Source organism: Chaetodon trifascialis, chromosome 13 (assembly GCF_039877785.1).
Source record: "Chaetodon trifascialis isolate fChaTrf1 chromosome 13, fChaTrf1.hap1, whole genome shotgun sequence".
NCBI lineage: Eukaryota > Metazoa > Chordata > Actinopteri > Chaetodontiformes > Chaetodontidae > Chaetodon > Chaetodon trifascialis.
Genome location: NC_092068.1, coordinates 7,996,683 through 8,019,478, shown reverse-complemented (window position 1 = coordinate 8,019,478; position 22,796 = coordinate 7,996,683). Strand labels below are relative to the sequence as shown.

The following is a 22,796-nucleotide window of genomic DNA, read 5'->3' as shown; positions in this document are numbered from 1 at the left end:
AAAAAAGAGACCTTTCCAACAGCTTTTAGTCTGACTGGTGCCTCTGATAAGACATCTCAAACTATAGATGCAGTCGAGATAAATCTTCAGTACAAAGATGAATGAAATCGCCTGAAAGCAAAACAAAAATTCTGTATTTCAACTATTGTACTAACCATAAATGAACTCATCTAACAGCATGTCATTATTGTGAGCAGCACAGTGTGTTTGTCAAGTTATACATTATTTCATCTTCATCAACCATTGGCATGCATGCACATGAAAAAACATGGTGCAAAATGTGCCCAAATGTGAGCCAGTGATGAACGTCAAAACATGATTTAGTTAAATGTAGAAAGATCTCATCTTGCTGGAGCCACTTAAATAAACTGATCTAAATGGCACATTCAAATGTCTATTCATACACTATAAGCTGTTTCTGACTATACTTATAACTTATAATTAATGTTATATAGCCTTTAAAAGAATATATGTATATATATGATTTGCAATAAAAATAAGTGGTGCTAGGACCACTTTGACAAGAGGACTACCAATTAAGAACAGAAGTTATCACCAACATTCAGCAACATCCTGATTATGATGTAGAAAATAAATCTGTCAGAGAACATTATTCAACTCCACTGATGGCTCATGAGCTAAGACTTTTGAGTCTGATGAGACTGTCGTGTTTTCCTGTATGTGAAGCACTCTTCATATGACTGGAGTAAATAGGAATGGTGACAAACCCGCTATCAGTGCTGATAGCTTAAACACAAAAACTCTTTGCCGTTCTATTCTGAATGTATCACTTCAAAAGCATCACACAAATCACATGACAGTCCGCTCAGATCGTTGCTCTCCTTTTAGCGCTCTACGGTTTTGGCCTCAAGGAGGTCACAGAACATGTTGGGAGGCCTCTGGGGGTTCACCACGCTGGAGGGTTTGCAGGCCGCTCACAGCTCCTCACTCTCCAGCGTGGCCTCAGGAGGGGAGCTGGAGAAGAGGATGGGGCTGGTGTCCGATGTGGGGAAAGCTGACTTGATGTCAAGCCCCTGGCCTGTCAGAGCTGCATAGCGGCTGCCTGTGCGTGGAGCCTTCTTCATGGATGCAGGGATGCTCTGATGCCACTGTGCTGAAGGTGCAGCAGATAGCTAGTATTACTACTTAGTGCTTAAAATATGGCACATGTTAATGAAGCTGATAAAGACGCAGCTATACAGAATATTAACCATAGATATCCAGCCTGCAGGTGCAGGATACAATTCCAGCTTCGTTTTTTGCTGACACCGTGTACCAGCCAGCATCGTCCTTTGTTGTTGGCTGGATAAGGAGACACACATATCCCGTTGCATCCTGGGTCATGCTGAAATAAACAGATAATGGAGAATTACTCTGAATTCCAATGGAGATCTTTGAACCAATAAAGTTGCAATACATGGTAGTACACAGCTGCACAGAGAGGCGCAGAAGTCCTACTAACCTGATTCTGTCCTTAGTTTTACAAATGGTTTCATTGTCTTTCTTCCAGAAGATGAGTGGCGGGGGCATACCCACCGCCCGACACTCGAGCCTTACTGGAGTTCCCTCAGGAATACCCATGTTCTGCAGCTTCTCCAAGAACTGGGGAGGGTGCTTCATTTCTTTCTCTAAAGTTGACATGACTTAGATTACTGGAACTTCCAAACAGGACATGGGACATCACATTTAAGTATTCAACTGATTTGTGTACCACAGATTGCATCCAGTCCTTACCCACAACTGTCAGTTCTAGACTAAAGGAACTCTGCCCAGCTTTGTTGCTTGCAATGCATGTGTATGTGCCGGCATCTTTCTGCATCAGAGGATCGATGACCAGAGAATGGATGCCATTCTCCCGCACCAACATCTTGTGGTAATAGTCTGGATAGATTGGCCGTCCGTTGGCTAACCACATTAGCTCTGGGTTGGGTAGGCCGCTCACCTGTAAGACAAAAAGAAGTTGAAAGTAAGGTGAGGCAAAAATGATTGTATTAGATGCCAGGACCTGCTGCCTACCTTACAATCTAGTCTGCAAAGTCTTCCCTCGTGAGCTAGCATGTCCCCTGGAGCCTGGAGGAAGTGGGGCCGAAAAAAGCGCTCCTGGGTTTGCTCACTTTCAACTTCCTGTATGCGGGCTCGCACCCTGCAGAATACAAGGAGGGGAGCAAGGCACACAATAGAACAGTTTGACATGAATTTTTAGTTCTAAAGTCTGTCTTCGTCGTGGTATATGTTAGCATTTTAAACACACTCGATCCCAAAATATCAAAAAATATCATTATTGTCAGGGTGGAAAGTCAACAGCTGGCTGCTTCCTGAGTGCTGCAGAGGGATTCTTCTTACCTCTGCACATCACACATCACACTCAGTCCTGCTCACCTCTGAGAGTGAATAGGTGTCATTCGTGTTCGGGGAGGTCCTGTTTGGACTATCAAATGACCCGAGCAGCTGATTCGCCCCTGATGGTGATTAAATGGTGATTAAATACCAAACAGCAAATCAGATTTTGCAGCTGGGGAGAAGGTGTTGACAACATGAACAGGAAGCTGAGTCTGCAGCATTACCTGTGGATTAGCTGCCATGACGGTATAGTTGCCATCATCATCATTGGTCGTGGACTCGATATGTAAAGCACAGGTCCCATCTCCCTCTCTTATCTTCTTGTAATGGACACTCTTCCTTAAGATCTGTTTGCCATCCTTGAACCAGTAAACCTGATAAGCGATGTGGAGGATAAACGTGAGGGATTACAGTGAAAGATCATGCTGTCCTTTGTGCAGCACAGTTGTCGGCCTCTCACCTTTGGAATGGGGATTCCCACTATTTTACATGAGAACGTGACAGGCACGCCTTCCATGGCTCTGAAGTTCTTCAGTTTCTTGTCAAATATTGGTGCAATACATTTTCCTGTTGGGACGTCATCGTGCTGCACCTCATCATCCGACTCCTCCACTGGTGTTCGCTCCAAACGGAATTCGATCTCACTCATTAGTCGCTGCTCAAAATTGGACACTTTGTACTCCTGGAAAAGGAAAACCACTACATAAGAGTAATCACACAGTCAAAGTCGCATTGCTGCGTGCACCATCTGTCTTTGTGGCTGCATCAAATTCCCCTGAAAACTGCTAACAACAATAACATGCATATATTGTACAAGGACACTAAACACACATGAGATAAGCAACAAATGCTCTCGGAGGGGTATGCAGTTATCAGGAACATGAGACAACATGCATCTATTTACCATATAGCAACAGTGGTATTAAAGTTACAATCCATAAGTCAGATCTCAAAGCAAAAACCGATTGTAACTTTAAACCACTTGATGATACGGCTCATGCAATGACATCTGTCCGACAGTAGCACCCCTGGTTGGAGAAATATGTTGCTCATCCAACCAAACAAAATAAAGCTGAAGGTAAAACAGAGAACAGAGGAAGATGAATTGTACAGGCCAACTGCAGAGTTTCTAGACATTTAAGCACCATTTTTGATTGATTTTAAGAACCTTTTGATAGCTTTTTCATCTATGGGCTAGCAGAAAGACAAAACGGTATCTACTGTATAAATGTAGGGTTGTGAGCTGAGCTCAGGAGAGTGTTGAGAAGAAGACGGACTCTGTCATGTTTGTCTTGTGGGAAAGTCTTAAATGCAAACAGAAAAAAAGGGCTACAAGCTTCAGAAGGGAAAATGTAAAGTTGAGTTAACTGATAACTGGAGAATACAACACTACACAACAGTACAGTTGTTACATTGAATTAGTTAAATAGATTTTAACCCTAAAATATGGTTTTTAGATTATTAGTGCAGGTTAAACTGTATATTAGTTAACATAAGCTTGAATGCTTGATTAGAGATATTGATTAACCATGGTATTTAGATAAGTATATGAGAGTAATCAAAGTTACATAATCTAGGTCTTAAACATTTCAATAACCCATACAGCCTTGAGCAAAGCAGTGCTTGGGACGGGAGGATCCTTGTACCTCATCATAGTTAATGACAGTAGCAGGAATGTTTGGTCCAAGGGGTCTGCTCGCTGTTTTCCCCTCAATACTCAGCTTCTATGAGAGGATAGGGATGGATGATGAACACCAACAAAAGACACACATACACATATACTGATGGAATAACACACAGGCTGTTGTTGTTAGCATGCAGATGTTGTTACGGTACATGGACACGACAATGAATAAGTCAATGTGAGTGAGTTTATGTCTCTTTTTGAATTGGATTTTTAAAAATCTATTGAGGGCCAGTCATCTTAAAATGAATACATAAATAGAAAAGCTGGTGACAGTTATTAATATCCAGTATACTTAATCCTTGAAAGTATAAAAAACTACACTGCAACAGTTGGTTAGTTAAAACTTTGCATCGCATCTATTACGTCCATGTCAGCCAACAGATCACGTATTGACATTCTTATTCACACAGTAATCTAATATCTAGAGCAGGGATGTAATGGAGGCTGAAATCAGCTTTATTATTATTCTTTTTTAAATCTGTGTATCCAAATCTTGTGAAAACATTTTTTTTTCTTGTTTATTCAAGTAGTTGCTGAATTGAATTGTTATTGTATTTACTCACCATTACATCACTGCAATTGAAGCAGTCAAAAAAGGAGGAATCAATCAGAGCTGCAGAGCTGGAAATGACTTAGTACCTGTTGATGTGCAAAATGTTGAGTATCATCTCTAAATCGAAGCTTTTTCTCGATGTCATGGAGGAGAATTTCTTTGCTTTCACGAATGTCTTCGGCTGATGAGAGGCGCACCTTTGGTATGGTCTTTTTTAGCCTGAAGAGACAGAAGGGAAAATATATGAGTGTTGTAGTCTGTCAGAGATAATCTTGTCAAGATATCCAGAATTTCAAACTTAAGTACAATACTAACATAAGAAACTCAATACTCGGTACTTTCAATAGTACAGCAAAAAATATTGTTGCAGACAAAGTCACTGAACACTTACCAACACATAATAATGATAATGGTAACAGTTAAAGACCAGTTGATTTTCCTCCCTGTTGTTAAGTCTGTGCAGCCTTAGGTTGAAAATCTGATAGTAGATTTGTTTTTTTAATAGCTTTGGTACTTTTGATAAGATCGTAGCAGAGACTGTATTGTTTTAAACATGTGGTATTGACAATATCAAAATATCTTTACTTTTGACAACTTTAGTCAGAGAGGGCTTACCCTACAGGAGCTCCCCTGGGCAAGCCCATTGAGTTGGTGGGCTGACTTGGAGTCAGGGATGGCAGGACAGAACTTAGGAACGCCACAGGGTTTTGAATGGGGCTGGGGGTGGAGCTGCTGGAGGTGGGAGAGGATGCCTGGGGAGGCGACTGGGCTCGTATGGCGAATGTGCTGCTCAGGAACGATGCTGACCCCGGTGTGGGTGAGGATACGAGGGATGGAGGGCTGGTGGCAGACTTGAGTACCCTCGTGGGGAAAATTCTGGGTGGTGGGGAGAATGGCGGGAGAGTAGGGGAGCTTGCCGCAGAGGAGTTGAGCTCAGCGGCCAGCTCGTGAAGCAGAGGGACTGGTGATTCTGTTGGCGAAGGACTCCTGACCGGTGAGAAGGTCTGAGCAACTATGAACTCTTTAGGCCGGGTGTAGTTGAAGGTGTTGGAGGTGGCTGTGAGGTTCATGAGGGAGGCGTGGGTGCTTCTCAGTAGTGGAGCTGGAGATGTGATCTGCTGTAAGGTCGGGGTTGAATATGTAGGGGCTGTACTGAGCTTTGGTGCAGGTGGAGAGAAAAAGTTGGATGTGGCCTCAGTTCTGGCAAGAGCTGCAGGGGACAGATTGAGGTGGGAGGCATGGATGGTGTTCATCTGGGTTACAGGAACTGTACTGAAAGGAGGAGCTGTTTTCAGCTGTGGGGCAGGTGGAGGGGAGGTCACCAGTGAGGAAATCTTGAGCTGAGGAGCTGAGGGAGGAGAGCTCAAAGGAGTAGCAGGAGAAGTGTTGAGAACGGGTGAAAAGGTGGTGGCGAGTGCTGAAGCAGAGCTCAGAGAAGGAGCAGGGGGAGCGGTGGCCATTGCAGGTGCAGAGTGAGTTGTCTGCTGTAGGGGCGCCGTGGAGTTAAGGAAGGGCTTTAAAGGTGGTGGATGGGGTTCACGGTACATTCGGGGAGACCACAGCGGACCTTCATGAGCGCTTTGGACCTCGGGCTGCATCTGGATCTGCATTGGGGGATGGGACTGAGGCTGGATGTGGGTTTGGGTTTGAGGTTCGGTCTCCTGCTGCTGCTCCATGAGGACCTGGTTGTGCAGAAGCTGGAGCTGGGCTGGGTCCCTGTTGATTAAAGCAAAACCAGTTACTACCAACACACACAAAAATGACACTATACATGGTGAAAATGAGAGAGGCTCAGTGTACTGCTCTCATAAATTAAGTCCATGCAGTAAACCCCAGCAGGAATGAGCCAAAGTCAGCATGAGGAATACCCTGCCCTTTTATGGGCTACCAACAAGTAGCCTACAAACAAAACACTGTGTAAGCCTGAGACACTTTCAGCTTTCTTCTAAACGGTTTTCTTTTATTTACCATCAAATTACTGCAAATGTAGTCAGAGCTACAGTACAGGACAAATTGTCATAAATATCTTTGTGGTTTAAACCTATGATGCCACGTACAAAAACAAGAGAAAACAGCTAATCAAACCATGCAGCAGTTCATTTACAGCATTATCTGAAACATTATATGAACATAAATGTATAAAAGTGCACTTACAAATAGAAAATGCCATCCTTTGTTTTGGAAAGTTGGAAGGTCCACATTTGCGGTCCGCATGCATTCATTTATGAATTGTCAGTGATTACAGCTGCTGGTTGAGCCAGTGGAGGAGGAACCTCCCACCTCTCAATACAGCCTGTTTAATTCACTTTGATGTAGATCATAAAACAATTTGGAAAACCGATCTACAAAATTTCTTCCTCTCACTACACTGCTGCAGACTTTTGACAGCCATGTATTGCATAGCTATGAAATGTCTGAGTCTCATCTACTTGTTTTACTCACAGTTTGGGTTTAGCCCGCACTGGTGGTGGTTCTTTGTTGAGTAACATCTGACTGGTGTCTTCATCAGACTGACTGGAGGGGTCACTTTGCTCATCCTCTTCATCCTCAGGCAGTTTGAAGTGGACACGCAGACCGACTCTGGAGCTGGAGCGCGAGTCTTTGTGGTTTGTTAGGGTGCCTGTCTTTAGGCAGGAGTTAGGAGGGGGGTCAGGGAGGGGCACCACAATGAGGCTCTCATTCTGATGGTTTGAGGTCCCCTTAACTTTAGGGCTCGTGTCAGGAGATGTCACTGAGGGTTTGGACACTTCCTTCTTGGCCGAATTCTCAAACGCAGAGGGAGAGGTGAAGGGTTTTGGGTATGAGGGCACCTGTCCGCTGCTTTGTTGTTCTGGACGTGTTCCACTGGATCCAGGAGGGCCCTGGTGGAGGTAGAAAGGATCTAAGTTTGGGGTGCTGGTGCTGAGAGAGTTGAGACAGGAGCTGCTGCTCAGGCTGGAGGGTTCCAGATTGGGTAGACTGGTGCGGAGAGGGTCTGGACGCAACATGCTGGAGCTGTGGGGGTCCAGGCGGAGGGTGCTGGTGTTTAAGGGGTCCAGGCGTAAGGTGCTAGAGATGAGCGGGTCTAAGCGAATGGTGCTGGAGTGGGGCTTGATGCTGTTGGTCGCAGTAACCTCTAGATGAGGGTTTACAGTGGGAGCTGATGGGAAAGGTTCTTGGATTTGACTGGGTCCCAGCGTTAAACTGGTGAAAGGCCTCCCGTGGTTGCTGCTGCCATTGCCTGATGAGAACCAGAGAGTTAGATATCAGTGATTTCGCTTTCATAAGGACACAGCTGTAGATGTTTTTGTAAAGAGAAACAGAAAAGTTACCTTTGACCCTTAGTGCAGCAGTGCTGGACACGGTTCCATACTTGTTGCTCGCTGTACAAGTAAACATCCCCGAATCTTCTGGAAAGACCTCAGCAATGACCAGAGTGCATATTTCCTCTAGAGGTACAAAAGTCATACTCACATAAACAAGTTGGATTGGTATGACTGCATCATAATAATTTCTCAACCAGAGAGAGTTTTAATACAGTGAGGAAAGATACATGACTTGTGTTTCAAATGCCCAGCAGTGAAGTTTCTTTGTGTCACTGGGGCTGAGAGAGATCTGCAGCTAAAGGCAGGTTGGAGCGATCTGCCATGGTGGTTTGATACAGGATGAGAGACTACCTTATATGGTCCAGAGTCAGGGAAAAGCAGCCCTGGCTTATGTACAGGAGAAGAGCAGAAGCCTTAGCCAAAGACTATAAACACTTCAGCAGAGTAATATGTACACACTGCAGCATCATGCACAGACAAGCAGCTGCTATGGTGCAGTCAACACTTGTGTTTTTGACCGGTGAAGACTGAATGAAATCTGTACCTGATTCAGCTGGAGATCTGGGCTCTGAAACAGAAACAAGGAGCAAAATCATTACAGAACTGCAATGAAGTGCAACAGGTGAAGTTACAGTTTAAGAATAAGAAGCACTTCTCTGAGACTCATTATTATCACTGATCATGCATTACAGTCATTTGATGCAAGAAGACTTGTCATCTTTAAAATTTCCTTCAGGAAATGTATTTAATATATTTACGCTGCTGAATTCCACAACTACAGAAAACATTCAGAGAGCAACTTCAAATATTTCAACACTCTTTTTTTATAATATGACACCATTTACACTTATGCATCCTTTACCTTCAAATCTTTTCCATCTTTTTCATTATCAACATTTTTCAGGTTTTTACAATAAAGGATTTTGGGGTTTTTATGTCTCAGGACATTCTCAGTGGACACTCAATGGAAATACAGTATATTAACAGCCATATGCTACAAGACGAATCATGAGTGAAATAAGCAGTCAGTGCCACAGCTGACTGTTTCCGCCTTGGATCTGCAGCGAGCCAGTGACAGACTCAGAAGCACTGATTGAGACAGCCAGGGCTTCATACATCACATATATCAGGAACCAATCCTGTCAACCTGCGGGGTGGGGCTGTGGTGAAGTGAGGGGTACCAGAGAGAAGCCAGGTGTAGCTACCTGCTGGTTTCACTGTTTTCAAAACAATGGTGGAGTTCTGTTTTTGTTGGAGAGTTACAAAAGAAGAAATGCTGAGCCTTCATTTATTACCAACAGATCAGAAAATTCAAGAGCCAAACTTCCGGAGAAAACACAGGTTTGCAGTAAACCTTTTGAAAAGCACTGTTCTGAAAATTTGGGAGGTGGGTGGAGATAGAGGCAAGGGCTGTGCTAAGAGAAGGCAAAAGTGTAGAGATATGTCTATGCCATTTTAAGGCATGAAGGAATTTTTTTCATGTGAACTTCTAAAGATGTAATATTGGTGACAGGGGTTTAATCAGTAATTAGATTTTATTTATTAAAGCGTCACTGTGTTTTTATTTTCTTGTCCAATCACCAATGGTTTTAAGAAACAAAAGAAGTATACTTTAAGTAGACCCAATTAAATGGACTTATTTAAGATACAATTCAGTCTTTAAATCTTGCATTTCCAGAAACTCCTACTCTTTATGAAACAAGGCATGTTGAATGTGGCTGCAGCAAAAATCCAGAAGACACAACTCTCTCAGAAAAAACATGGAGAACATTGGCACTTTCAATATATCAGCAGTGAGCAGCAGCAGCTTACTTTTCTGCAGGATCCTGAAATCAGGAGAGTCTTCTATAATTTTTCCCTCTCTGTACCAGTCCACTCGAGGTGACGGCACCCCTTTAACACGGCACTCTAGCACCACCAGCTGGCCTTCTGACGCAAGGAGGTCCTGCAGGCTCTGGAGGGACAAGACAGGCTGTGTGTTAAATCAGTAAAGACCTAGTAGACAGCAGCAGCGTACATCCTTTTGAGAAGGACTTTACCTTCGTGAATACAGGGGCAGCCATGATAGGTTGCCCGTTCAACCCTTGCAGATAGCTGTGGTTGGAGGTTTGACTCTGAAGATAAACCCACAGCAGACATGTTGATTAAAACATACAAAACTCATCACTGAACAAAAATCATAGTGGAAGGAAGCAGCTCTTCTACCTCAGCTTGGGGTGTTTGTATTGGAGCTGACAGGCCAGGCAGCACAGACGAGACCACAGAGTTCAAAGGCAATGATGTAGCTGTCACTGTAGCTGTCTGCACTGCCGGCTGTGTGGATATGACTGAGACAGATGGTGACACCTTCTGGGCTTCTGGAAGTTCTGTATCACCTGGTGACAAAGTAGGAAACACCTGCACAGTTGACACTGTTGTCTCCTCCTCAGCAGGGTGTGCTGTGGGTGCCACAGGAGTCTTTGATAGCTCTGGGGCTGGAAGTATGGTGGCTGATGTCTGGACCAGTAGAGGAGGTTCTGGGATGATTTGGTTTGTTGGTGGAGAGGAGAGCTGCTCTGCTGGCTCCTCAGCGGCTGCTGCAGGTTCAGTCGATGGAGAGTGTTCCTCGTCTGCAGAGAGAGTTTGGCTCGATGATGGAGGTGAGGATTTCCTTTGCAGCCTTTGAAAACCACAAAAGGAAGAAAGGAATGGTCTCATTCAGTGTTGTAATAAAGTGGTTAAAGGTACATTTGAGTATTTTTTGGAAAGGAAAATACAATAACAACTCACTGGGCTACATGTTCAAAGTGCTGTTCTCCCTCAGAATCCGAAGAGGAGGCACCTGTTGGTTTATATAAACAAGTGTACACACTCCATTACTGACGGTGTTTAACTTAACTGTAGAGATCCAGTAAGAAAGAAACATCACCTTCGACATAGATCTCAGCTGATGTGGAGTCAGTGCCATAGAAATTGGATGCAAAGCAAGAGTAGCGTCCAGTATCTTCCTCGAACGCCTCTGCAATGATCAGAGAGTGCAGCTCGCCGTTGGTGACGATCTGAATATCAGGGCTGTTCTCCAGCTCCTTGCCCTCACAAAACCACCTGGAATAACACACACAGCAAACTGCTCAGGACAACTTAGCATCAGAGGCTTCTTCCAGATTAGCCTTAAAGGTACCCTATGGAGGCCAGTCGTAGTGATCTTCAGTGCACCTGGACATGGCATTTACTTTTATGAAATGGTAACATTTGGGATGCTGCATTAACTCTGATCCTAAGTACAAATGGGTGATAAAGTGTTTCAGTGTCTTGGTTCGGTCGCTGCAGCTTCACTGCTCTCGAATAGGCAGATGATCTCTAGGGTTAAATCCGGTATGTAACTGTGAAGGCCAAAGCATATGATTCACATTTTGGTACTCATTCAACACCCAAGTGACCCCTCATGCCCAGCATCGGTTGTGCTTCTCCACTCCACTTTATTCTGTATGTTCCTTTAATTTGTCAACTGTCTAAAACTTTACTTGAGTTGTTTTCAACTTTAGTTACGACTTAACTCCCTTACCCTCGCTTTAGCATTTAAAAACCCATATTTACACAGTTCTCTTTTTCCTTCTATTAGCCTTCTGACACTGTTTCTAATAGTACCTCTGGCTTGCTGCCATTCGGTAGAGTTATGCAGGTCAAGAGGAAAGTGTTCTGATGAGCAAGACCTATCCATTTCCCTGGAAGTCAAGAAGCAACAGCAGCGTGCCATGCCAGTGAGGTGGCAGGCTTCAATGCACTGTTGATGTTGTGAAGATGAGGAGCACAGAACCATTGATTTAAGGCACCTAGAGTACTGTGATACAGTTAATGAAGAGTGTATGCCCTGTATTATCATTTTTAATGGTATATTAATGAACAAGCTCCCCAGTTTGACTCAAACCTGATACATCAGGCCAGTGTCCTAACGGTAACGGCAATATTGTAATCTATTATTTTATGCTGTCAAATTATGGATAAATGGGAAAAAATCATATTAAAATGAGATCGATGACAAGAAAAACTGCCTACCTGGCTAATACTACGTGCCTGGCATTAGTCCCACTGAACATCTAGCACACTGGTGTTGCAGTTGGCAACAGTCTATTTTTTCATTGTAAAACTATAATAGTAAACGTCTAACTTTCCCTGTCCTGACCAGCAGCACATGCAGCAGCCTCTACGTCAAAGTACATCTATTTTGAGCAGATGAGGCTCGCCGCTTTATAAAATCTAGCCAATAAACGAACAGGAATGAGGTGATGTGTTACTCTTTGGCAAGACGTCATCATACATTCATAAATCATTTCCAGGACTTTCACCAGGCTGACGAATCACCTGCATGGAACACTTTTTCAATAAATACGCAGCCGGTTATACTTCAAGGTCAAGATGTTCCAAACTCCAGACATCAAAAAGCAGTTTACATAAAAACAAAAACTATTCCTCAAAATACAAACTAAGCCCCCTATGGCTTCTCATCAAGCCTGATCTATGGAGAGGAATTCATTTAAGCTTTGGCATTTAAAAAGAATCCTGGTGTAGCCTCTGGTTGCAACATGACGCTGCACTAAGGATCTGTTCCCAATACCTGGATACAACGCAGACAACACAGGCTAGAACGTGCTGTCAGTGTTCTCCCTGAGCCGAGCTATATCATTTGTAATGACTCAGGGTCTAAGTTGAAAGCATGAGTAGTAGAGGAGCTGGATGGTCTGCCAGGCAAAGACCCCACTCGCTGCACCTGTCAGGGCTATTTTCCCTCTGGATTTCAGAACCAAAGAGGAGATTCCCCCTGGAGCCTGGAAGCTCGGGCTGGCTGACCCAATCATATACGCAAAATGCTAAACATAGACTAGGAATACACACAGCGCTATACCCTGACACACCAGAGACAGTACACCACTGCAAACTGATGGGAAATATGAAACTGACAACTCTACTAACTCCTATCAGTCACAATCACAAACACGAGAGCTGCACAGGCAGGAGACACAAGCACAAACATCACTCTAAAGTCAATGAAAAGAGCTTCACGTTAACAGAATACACAACATAAGACACAATGTAAGGGAAGTTACATATTTTAACTAGAAACCACTGAAACAGAGCTCAGACCTTCAGCCTTTTGTCAGAGACTGAGACCAGAAACAAGCCATATAAAGATATCAACCAAGCAATAACTGTATAAATCATCTCACCAAACGCTTCATGCATCTGTCAAGAGCTCAGTCGGTTCCATTATCAGACCCGACTACAGCGCGCTGTGCCAGTCCAGTCTAAAAATGGCAGAGAGCTACATTCTCCTGGAACAAGTACATGTTAGTGGCTCAACAATGTTCAGTGGGACTAACAAGACCATGCCCCCTATAGCCTGACACCTCAGCTTCAATTCAAGACTTTGTTGTCCTGGGAGGGAAACTGAAAGTCCAGCCGGGGTTTTAAAACAATCCTCACAAAACTGCCACAAAAAAGCACCATAAGAAGTTTTATTAAGATTTATTTTGCTTTAGTGTGAGACCAAAGGCGGTGAACTGAATGCAATGAGAGGTTTAAATTCCTCTCGTGTGGTGGTACATTTTGACTTTAGATGGATATGGCATGAATGAGGATGGCACCTCACAGGAATCTGATGGTATTCTTCTTCAGAGTGACAAAAAGCCTAATGTGATTATGTTTTGTCCCAGGCATAACCCTGACCACCAGTGAACACACACCTACACAAACAAACACTGACACCATTCAGGATCAGCTGTTGGCTACCGTCACATGTCACTTCTGTCTGGAGGTGCCAAGAAAAAAAAAGAGCTTCATTCATGTTAGCTCACATTTAGACACACTCAAATTATTCAGGACTGGGCTGAGTGTGTCTTTAAAACAATGTATACGCTCGAGTCTGACTAACACTGGGTTGGTGAGGCTGATATACAGATCAATATTCAAGTGAAGAACTCTGATATATGTATATTTAAGAAACACCCAAAGAACACATTTTTGATCCCTTAATGTGGTTATTAAAGAACACCGACCAAGATAAGCCCTGAGTGGAACATTGCACTGATAAACTCATCGGTGCTCTCTGGTGGACAAACTGTCTTTGGCACTTCTGTGCTGCTGTTTCTTGAGATATATAAGCAGACATAGTACCAATGCATTTATGGGAAGTTAATACTGGATAATCATATTGGGCTCTAGTGACTAAAATTCTTTCATCTGCCAAAGAACACACTCAAAACTTCAGAAGACTTCAGATTTCAGAAAAATGGCCTCTGTGAGTGTTATGCTGTTATATATTGTATTATTGGGTTATGATTACTGATCTTTAACGTGTACGTTTTATAGTTAGTTGTACTGTTAAATAACATGTTAAGATAATGTTAAATCTATTAAAATGCATTAGAAATTCTATAACTATTATATGTTTTGTTTGAAAGAAATCTGTAGAGTAACGAGCAATTAAAGCTGTCAGATAAATGCTGAGTAAAGAGGACAACATTCCCTCTGAAACGCAGTGGAGCATAAAATGGGATTATTCAAGTAAAGTACAAATACCCTAAATGTGTACTGATATACAGTACTTAAATAAATGTGACATCCCACCACTGAATACAACTTTCATTCCCTGCTCTGACACTTTACCCTAAACTCTGGTTCTCATAACGTCTTCCCCAAACAAAAGGTCATCCAAATGGACCCAGACCCTCCATGACACTGACACAACCTCACTGGCCTTTCTGCTTTATCAAGCATCGCCTTTTTACAGTGAGACAGAAGTACACTGCTTAGCATGATGCAGAGTGTCTTCCTGTATCTCCTGCAAACTAAGAAATCATCTAAGACCAGCACTCGTTTGGGTTTTTCTTACCGTACTTCAGGCACAGGGAGTCCTCGTACAATGCAGTCTAATTGGACCTTGCTGCCCTCTGGAACCTCCCTGCTTTTCAGTTTCTGGATGAAATGAGGAGGCTCGCACACAGGCTCCGATGGGTAAGGAGTTTCTGTCAGGGCACAGCTTTCAGCCTCCTCCTCCTCCACCTCCTGGGAAACAGAGTCGTACTGCTGCTCCTCAGTAATCCTGCAGTCCTGAAACTCCACATGCCCAGTCCCAGGGTCCAGCTGGACTTCTGGTTGGTGGCTAACAGCAGGGCTGGGCGTCTCCTTCTCTTCCTCCACCTGCAGGGCAACACGCTCCCTGCTGTCAGGGCTGAAGGGATAAACTGTGCCATCGCTCTGGCTCTTGTTCGGGTTCCTACTCCTGTGGGTTTTGCACGTTCTCGGTCGTACGCGTTTGGAGCTGTTGGCCTTGAAGAGAGAGGAGAGCTCCTCAATGAAGTCTGCTGCCTTATTGAGGAATTCCTTCTTGGACTGGGTCTCCACACCGTACGGAGCGTTCCTCCCCGACCTGTTAAAGTCATTGAATCCCTCACTGGAGTCTCTGCTGTTTCTGATCATGTTTTCCTGCCGTGTGGACGCTTTGAGCATCTTTCTGTCTGATGTGAATGTTGTGTGTGTTGCTGGCAGTTCTTTGCATTCAGGGGCTAGCTGGGTGAAGGGAACAGCGGAAGGGGCTGCGAAAGGAGCAGGAGAAGGGTTAGCCATGGGAACAGATGAGGGTTCAGAGGAAGAAACCAAGGCTGGGGAGATGTTGGAGGGGGTTAATGGTGTGACAGAGGCCTTAACCTCTGCCCTCTCCTCACGAGACTCATGTCCGATGGCCTGGCGGGCCAGGTTCACACTCTTATCTAGCTCCTCCTGGCTGAGGAAGGCTGAGAGGTCTGGGAATTGGGGATCACTGTGGCCCACAGAGTCCTCAGCCTTGCCTTTGAGTGACCCGTAGATCTGAAGGCGTGAGGAGGAAGCGTCTGAGCGGCTCATCTCGCTGTGGCGCTGCTGGGCCCTGGCCTCAGCCAAGTAGCTCTCTCTTAAGAGCTGAGACAGCGATGGTGGCTGGTCAGTGTTCTCTTGCATGCTGTGGAAATAATCACAAAGTACTCAATTACATCTGATGCACGCGCTGAAAAATCCTCTATACTCATCACTTTCGTGCTGACAGTTTTACAGTCAGCGTGTTTGATCTGACTCATCTAACAATAAGACTTTATGGGTTTTTGTTTTTTGGTCACATTTTGTCACATGTTAATGCAGTCAGTGGTGTGATCAAGCATTCAGAAGATCAAATCTTTCTCAAGAAATCAAAATCTTTAGGACAAACAGTCCATTATCCCTGCATTACAGCCAAGTGATGAAGTAACATGCAAAGTTATCTCAGTGTTCACTGCAAGTTTATTTCACTAAGCACTGAAATCAGTGGCTGTCTGCAGGACAGGGCATCAATATAAAAACAACTGGTATGAAAAGCAGTAGAAGTGAAACGAGCAGTCAATTCCTCAGTAAGTCGAAACAATTCATTGCAACAATTTCATTTTTCTTTTGTCATTGTCGATGTGAAGATTTACTGCTTTTGTAAATCACCAATAATCACCGATCAGTGATTGCAGCATGAATAAGCAGCAGTAGAATTATACACAACCTGCAGTAATGATGGTAAAACATGCATGCTGTTTGTCCAACAGACCTTCAAGTGAGTCACTTACGGAGGGATGACTAAAATCTAGTTTTGATTCCTTTACATTCTGACACATCCAGTAAAGAGTTAATAAAAACATAGACTGACTAACTCACATCCATATTACTCTCAGTGTTAGGTTAAAACAATCTTTTGCGAAATATCTGGTGGAAAGATACAACATGAATGCAGAGACCGGAGTTAAAAGCAGGGGATGTGTGGTAAAAATAGCTTTTTATTTTAGCCTAATTTCAGCCTTGACAGAGTATCGGGTTCATGCACTGATACCAGATCTGATGGGAGACAGGCAGGCTTTTTTGCCACCTTAGACCAACGCGTATGCATATGACGTTTAGTCTTTGCACAACTTTTTGACACGGCATGGGCAAGTTATTGAATACAGACATGAGATAGGGCACACATATGCCACTGACACTCAAATCAGCGCAATTAAGAGACGCAGCGATGCCCTTCCAACAGACCTGAGGCTGCAGCTGTTGTGTACATTAATCCTTTGCAAACAGGCTCCAAGCCCACCAAGTCATATCTAATAATAGCGAGGGGTCGGTTTACACGAAGAAAATCAACAAAAAAAAAAACAAAACAAAAAAAAGAGACAGCAGTCTCCCTCATCCTGTGTGCCCTTATTATCGTGATTTTGTTCAGCCACAAAAACCATTAATCAAATTACATACACAGAAGTATAATCATCAGAAGTGGGACACTGCTGAGTGAGATCACACACAGTCACAGCCCACACAGCTGAATGGGCCCCCGGCGACACACAGCACCACACACCCAGGCAGGTTAATATAATTCAATTAAACATTCACAGAAATAGATTGAAGCCCGTCTGAGGCTCAATGTCAGAGCTTTTCGGAGGCTATACGCAGCATATGAGGCTGATGCCAGAAGACAGTCAACAGGACACTGTGAACAACAATTACATTAGGGGGAGGTGTGTTTTACCTTCAGAATAAACCCAACTGGCCCCTGTGAAGGACTGGTAAATCCTCCTCAGAGTGCACCTGTGCTCAAAGAGGGAGATTCCGGTCTTCTGGTTGCTGCCACCTGGGGAAATCTGGGACACAGGCAGCTGCCCAGCCTTCTCGGTTTTATCGCACAGAGTTAACCTTGGAGTTTACAGGAAAATGTGGAGCCGAGTAGCTAGGGTAACATGTCACCAGCACAAGTAGCGACATTTGTCAGCGCAGTAGCCGTAGGTTATTTTGGGGAGGCCTGGCCCATGTGTCTGGGTGGCGTCCCCGCTCATTGGCCAGGGGGGGCATGCTGTAAAGGGATTCCTCCTGCAGTGGTCCGTCAGAGACCCCCATCCTACAGAATTAGAAGCCCCTTGCTGAGCCTCCTGCACACTAATGTTAACACAGCATTGATCCATTTCAGAGCACTCATGTTGAGTGTGACCCACTGAAAAACGCAGGTGTTGAAACATCTGGTGGAGTCAAGGAAAAAGAGATTTCTTTGCAACATTTCTGAAACGGCATTTGAGCCAAGTGGGATTTTATTCACAGTTGTTTTAAAGTAGATATGTTTGGAAGCATGTGAGAGAAAAAGTTAGTACATCCAGTGTTTGGCATCTGCAGTGACTTTGCTTCTACTGCTACTTATTGAAGAGAACAAATCTTGAATAGAGACCATATCATGTGTCTGCCATGATCAACGAAACTGGTTTATTTGAAAGACAATGAGAACCTTTTCCAAGACGCAGAGACAGAAACGAGCAAGGCTACGCATTCATCTACACTTAAAACAGTGTAAGACCTTGTATCAACTACCCCTATTCAAGTGAATCACTTCACAAAAATGCATCTGTGACAAAAGCTTGTGCACACTGACTACGATCCCAAGACAAGAGACATTTACATCATGAACAGGCTATACATGTTAGGAACGTCTAATACGCAAGTACGCCAAAGTCAGGCCAAACAACGTTTGCATATCATTTGTTTCAGAAAATCCAAGAAGCATCAAGTTCAATATATTTACAGTTTAAGGACAATTTAGGTTAAGTTGTCAAACAAACAGAAGTTAAAATTAGGAAATTATTAAAAAAAAAACATTGAGTGGTTGTCCAAGCTTTCTAGCAAACGGTGTCATGGCCGACATGGCGACCCCTGCCAATCCTACACGCGAGGCTAAAACAGACAAATGATGTTTAAAGTTAGAATTAGACAAACGGTTCAACCAAAGTTCAAAACCTGTTAGTATAAAAAATGAAATGGCTCAGTGACTCAGACAGCATACAACATTAATAATGTCAGCTTGAATCCAATGCTTTATAATATATCAAAGAAAAAAACAAAAACCACCAAGTGCTGCAAATCCTCTTTGGCGTAACGGGAAAATACAATCCGGTTTACCAACACAGTAAAGGCAACATGAAGAGAATCATAGCTGAGGTCAATGCTTTCGATCCGCTTGCTTTCGTGTCTTTTCCCCCTGTGTGTGTCGAGTGAAGCCGCTGGGTTACAGACACAAAGGGTGAAACTGAGGGAGTTGTAGTAATATTACATGAACAGTATTATAGCAGCAATAGAAAGTCTTTATTAGCCCAGTCTATCAAAAAAGACACTTCCATGTTAAAGGTTAGGAATGAAATACCCATCATCGGCCTATCCTCGGTGAGGATATCCGATCCGAAACAGACACCGTGAAGGCACTCTTCAGATGAGGAGGATGAGAGAAAATCATGTCAGGGCACAAAGCAGCATCCCACAAATGCTGAAGCTGGATGCGTCATAACCACAGAGGAAAGCACCATAATGGAAGTCCATGTGCTTGTTTTAGTGCAGTGAGATTAAGCTTCTGCCCATCATCGGGTTCTCTTTGCTGTTCACAGTGTTTTGTGACCTTTGGGTCGAGGGAGATGAGACTGACAACGCAGACGTGGTACCTAGTGCACAGAGCCGACTTGTGATGAAGATGTGGGAGGCACACTGATATTTTTTTTGCAACGAGTCTGGTGACGGCCGCCGCTCCGCTATCAGGAGTCCTCGCTGGCCCGTTTGCGAGACTGGTCACCTCTGGAACACAAAGACACGTCACATCGGGGACTTAAACTGCGATGCGTTTGCATTCAGACGGTGAGAAAACTGACCGTGGAAATCCGTTCATGGAGAGCTCCATCTGTAGCTTCTGGTCATGAGCGGCGTAGTCAGGCAGCAGAGACTCCACGGCAGGAGGGTTGATTTGGGGAATGAACCCAGAGAAGAGAGCCGGGGCTAACTGGGCCCAATCTGAAGGAGGAAACCAGGCACAGTGCCAGTTAGCTCTCTGCCTCATTTCAGGCAGGAATACGCAGCTCTACCTCTAATCTTCTGCAGCCTAACAAATGTCCTTTAGTTTTTTTAGAAAGGAAACTTCTTTTTGGTATTTTATACTGAATGCTGCTCGTCCAATGGGCCTGCTGTAGAGGAGGCAAAGTCATTTCATTAGCTCCCAGCAGACACACTTAAACGACATTAACACATACTATATGAGAGCTTTCAGGCAGCAGAGCAGGTCACAGGATCACGGCTCACCTGGTCGGAGGCTGTAAAGGCCTTTAACCACACTGGCCATTGTAGATGGCTGCACTTGAAAGGGCATGGAATGAGCTTTGATGAGAAGAGCTGAACAAGAAAAAACAACAACAAATATTTCAGGCGTTATTTGTGTTAGTGAGGACTGAAGTCTTCTGTAAGTGCGGTTCCCCATCCTGAATCAAAAACCCTGTTTTTCCAGGAGAAGGGAGAACAGCACAATGGGCTCAGAGCAAAATCTGACCTGGATTTGACCAGAGGAAGAAAAACCAAATCCTGAGGTTCACATTTTTCAAACGGAGCAAAACACTCACGCATCAGTGTGTCCACATGTTTTTCTGCTACGTGATCAGCGAACAGCTTCATCAGATCCTCTCTTAGGTCTCTGTTGAGCTTTGACTCGATGTAGAACTTGTTCTGAAAACACGGAAAAAAAAAAAGAGAAATGATTTGAAGAGAAGAGATTTCACTTCATAGTCCAAGTTCTATGTTAAGACTTCAGAGAAAGATGCCTACCAAGTACATAAACACTGGAACTATACATTGAAGAGAAACAGTGTATTGCGTCAGCGCAACGTTGAAGTTCTCAATGAAGCTCTCAGGCGGACTGGCCTGGAAAACAAGGATACAAGCGTTCATCAGCGTTACAGTTTGTGCATGTGCTGCATTAACATCCCCTTGGGTTTGGACTTGCTTACCTGTAGGTGGGTGGAAACCTGTTGCAGGTGACTTGTTATTTTCAATGTCAGATCATTGTAGAGCAGCTCAGAGTGCTGCTGACAAACACACTTGTAGACGTAACTGGAAAAGAAAGAAGAGGAGAAACTGAGATGTCAACAGAAATCACACACTGTAGAAAACTGTGGCCCAGCTCAGGTGTGTCTCTTCGGCCATGTGGCCTTACCTATAGATCTGTGCGTAAGAAACGGAGATGTGGTCTGTGGGATTCTGGATCAGAAGACGGTCAATCGCCTTCTCCAGGTTTGGCCAGTGGTTTTTCCGGTAGTCTTCTACAGCCATTGCATTCAGAACTGAGTGAAAGGAGAAGTGGTTATGCTTTAAGTGACTCTGGTTAAAACCTTCAGGCCTAACAGAGCAAGAGGCTCCGTCAGCTGCTGAGAGCATCAGCCAGGCTGCAGCAGGCCGAGCGGCGGGCTGCCTGCGGGACATCAGGCCCTGCTGTCACGGTGTCTGCTCTGAGTCAACTTACGGAACTTGGAAGTAGAATCAAGGGAGAATTTTCCCTCGACAGCGGCTGCCGGAGCCGTGCAGTCGGTCTCGCTGACTTCGCTGCTCTCACTGCCAGAATCCGAATCCATGAACTTTGACCCTCCGGAGTTGCCGGACCACACTTTTCGTCCTCGGGTCCCCGCTTCTCCTCCCGGCGCCGGTGGACAGACGGACTGCGGGACCGTCGTAGCATCCGACAACTGGCCACTCAGATACGAGCGGACTTTACTGCTGCTACTGCTCGCACAATAGTTGTGGTTGTGGTCGTCTTTTATGTTCACACTGTCATCTTCCATGGCCTCCATTTCCACGACCGTACCTGTATGGAGAGCGTCGCTACATAAACATGTCAGATAACAAAAATAAAAAGAGGATAAAGACAGAAACTGTCAGGCGTCGTCGGCGGTATCCATCTCGGTTTTACTGTTGTGAACTGAATTTTTACGACACGTCGTGTCACCAGACAGCCGAGAGCAAGCAGGGAAATGTAGTCCACAGGCTGAGAAAACACAAAGAAAGTCCTGAGCCTCTTTTATGTGCACCTCATTCAGTCTGACCGTGTACAGCAGACTAAAAACTAAATATTAACAAAATGTTCAGACCGACGAGCCTCATATTAAAGGTAAAACGCTCATCCTCCGCAGTACGCATGCGCCAAACACCAAGCGAGTTTTCACCCAAACCATACTCTATTTTTTTGTTATATCTTTACATTTTGTCCTGTATTGCTCAGAATCACCCTCACATTAAAACTTACTCGTCGTCTCTCGAAGAAACCCTCTGCATACTTATAAACTCTTTGAAAGCACAGTTCAATGGAATGAGCTGCAGTAGCAGGGTGAGCCGCTAGGTGTCCTCTGTACCAAATAACAGAAATGAGCGGTCAGTGTTGTTCAATCTTTTTTTTTTCTTTTACTGAGAACGCCAGAAGAGATAACTGTAATGATGTAAAAAAAATAATAATAATAAAATAAAAATTAATAATGATAAATCGTATTTTCTTAAACCAGAAACAAACGTTACCTTAGAAACAGTATGTGAATGATGTTGGTGTAGACATTGATCCATCACACTGGCTCAAACATGTCTGTCTTCCAACAGTCTTTACAGGCAGCACACTCCTCTGTATCATAAAAGAAACTACTTTAACTGTATATCCTATGAAAAGTGACACGGACAACAAAACCCGCTGTATACGACAAAAAAAGTGCCATTTTCCATTTCAATTTGTTGAATATATTCCTAAGTCTTAATATTACAACTTGGAAGAACTTTGTACAGAGAACACTATCATCTACTCTTTGACGAGTATGTCTCACATCAGAGTATGAAAATAAGAGGTCTGACCCTAAAAAGTAGCTGCCACATGTCAGAGAGAACACCTTGTTGATAGTTATATTTTTTTTCAAGAAATAAATGACAGGTTAAACATACAAAGCTTACAACAACATAAGAGCATGTTGATCAAGTCTTCTTTGGTCTAAAATTAATGAGTCCTGTTCCTTATTTCTGGCACATACCCTCATGAAAGGGCAGAGCTGAATTTCTATATTGCAAGGTAGACAATGCG

At 44.0% G+C, this 22,796-nt stretch overlaps 2 protein-coding genes across 3 annotated transcripts; both read right to left on the bottom strand.

Moving 5' to 3' along the window:
• Positions 1 to 831: 831 nt before the first annotated feature.
• On the bottom strand, positions 832 to 17,435 carry mypn (myopalladin). Its single transcript, XM_070977961.1, has 21 exons — positions 17,424 to 17,435; positions 14,754 to 15,857; positions 10,794 to 10,969; positions 10,655 to 10,706; positions 10,091 to 10,544; positions 9,925 to 9,999; positions 9,698 to 9,839; positions 8,430 to 8,453; positions 7,892 to 8,008; positions 7,023 to 7,800; positions 5,196 to 6,296; positions 4,667 to 4,799; positions 3,987 to 4,064; positions 2,801 to 3,022; positions 2,565 to 2,714; positions 2,380 to 2,459; positions 2,017 to 2,143; positions 1,735 to 1,942; positions 1,463 to 1,628; positions 1,212 to 1,345; positions 832 to 1,114 (listed from the first exon to the last, which is right to left on the bottom strand). The coding sequence occupies exons 2-21, from the start codon at positions 15,854 to 15,856 to the stop codon at positions 936 to 938; spliced, it is 5,499 nt and encodes a 1,832-aa protein (XP_070834062.1). The 5' UTR covers position 15,857; positions 17,424 to 17,435; the 3' UTR covers positions 832 to 935.
• Positions 17,436 to 18,126: 691 nt separating this feature from the next.
• On the bottom strand, positions 18,127 to 21,681 carry cacul1 (CDK2 associated cullin domain 1). Of its 2 annotated transcripts, XM_070977963.1 has the most exons (8): positions 21,207 to 21,681; positions 20,901 to 21,027; positions 20,695 to 20,797; positions 20,513 to 20,608; positions 20,311 to 20,413; positions 19,997 to 20,086; positions 19,573 to 19,711; positions 18,127 to 19,498 (listed from the first exon to the last, which is right to left on the bottom strand). In XM_070977963.1, the coding sequence occupies exons 1-8, from the start codon at positions 21,529 to 21,531 to the stop codon at positions 19,459 to 19,461; spliced, it is 1,023 nt and encodes a 340-aa protein (XP_070834064.1). In that variant the 5' UTR covers positions 21,532 to 21,681; the 3' UTR covers positions 18,127 to 19,458. The 2 variants fall into 2 exon arrangements, with proteins under 2 accessions (XP_070834064.1, XP_070834063.1); XM_070977962.1 differs by having other exon boundaries at positions 18,127 to 19,711.
• Positions 21,682 to 22,796: the final 1,115 nt, after the last annotated feature.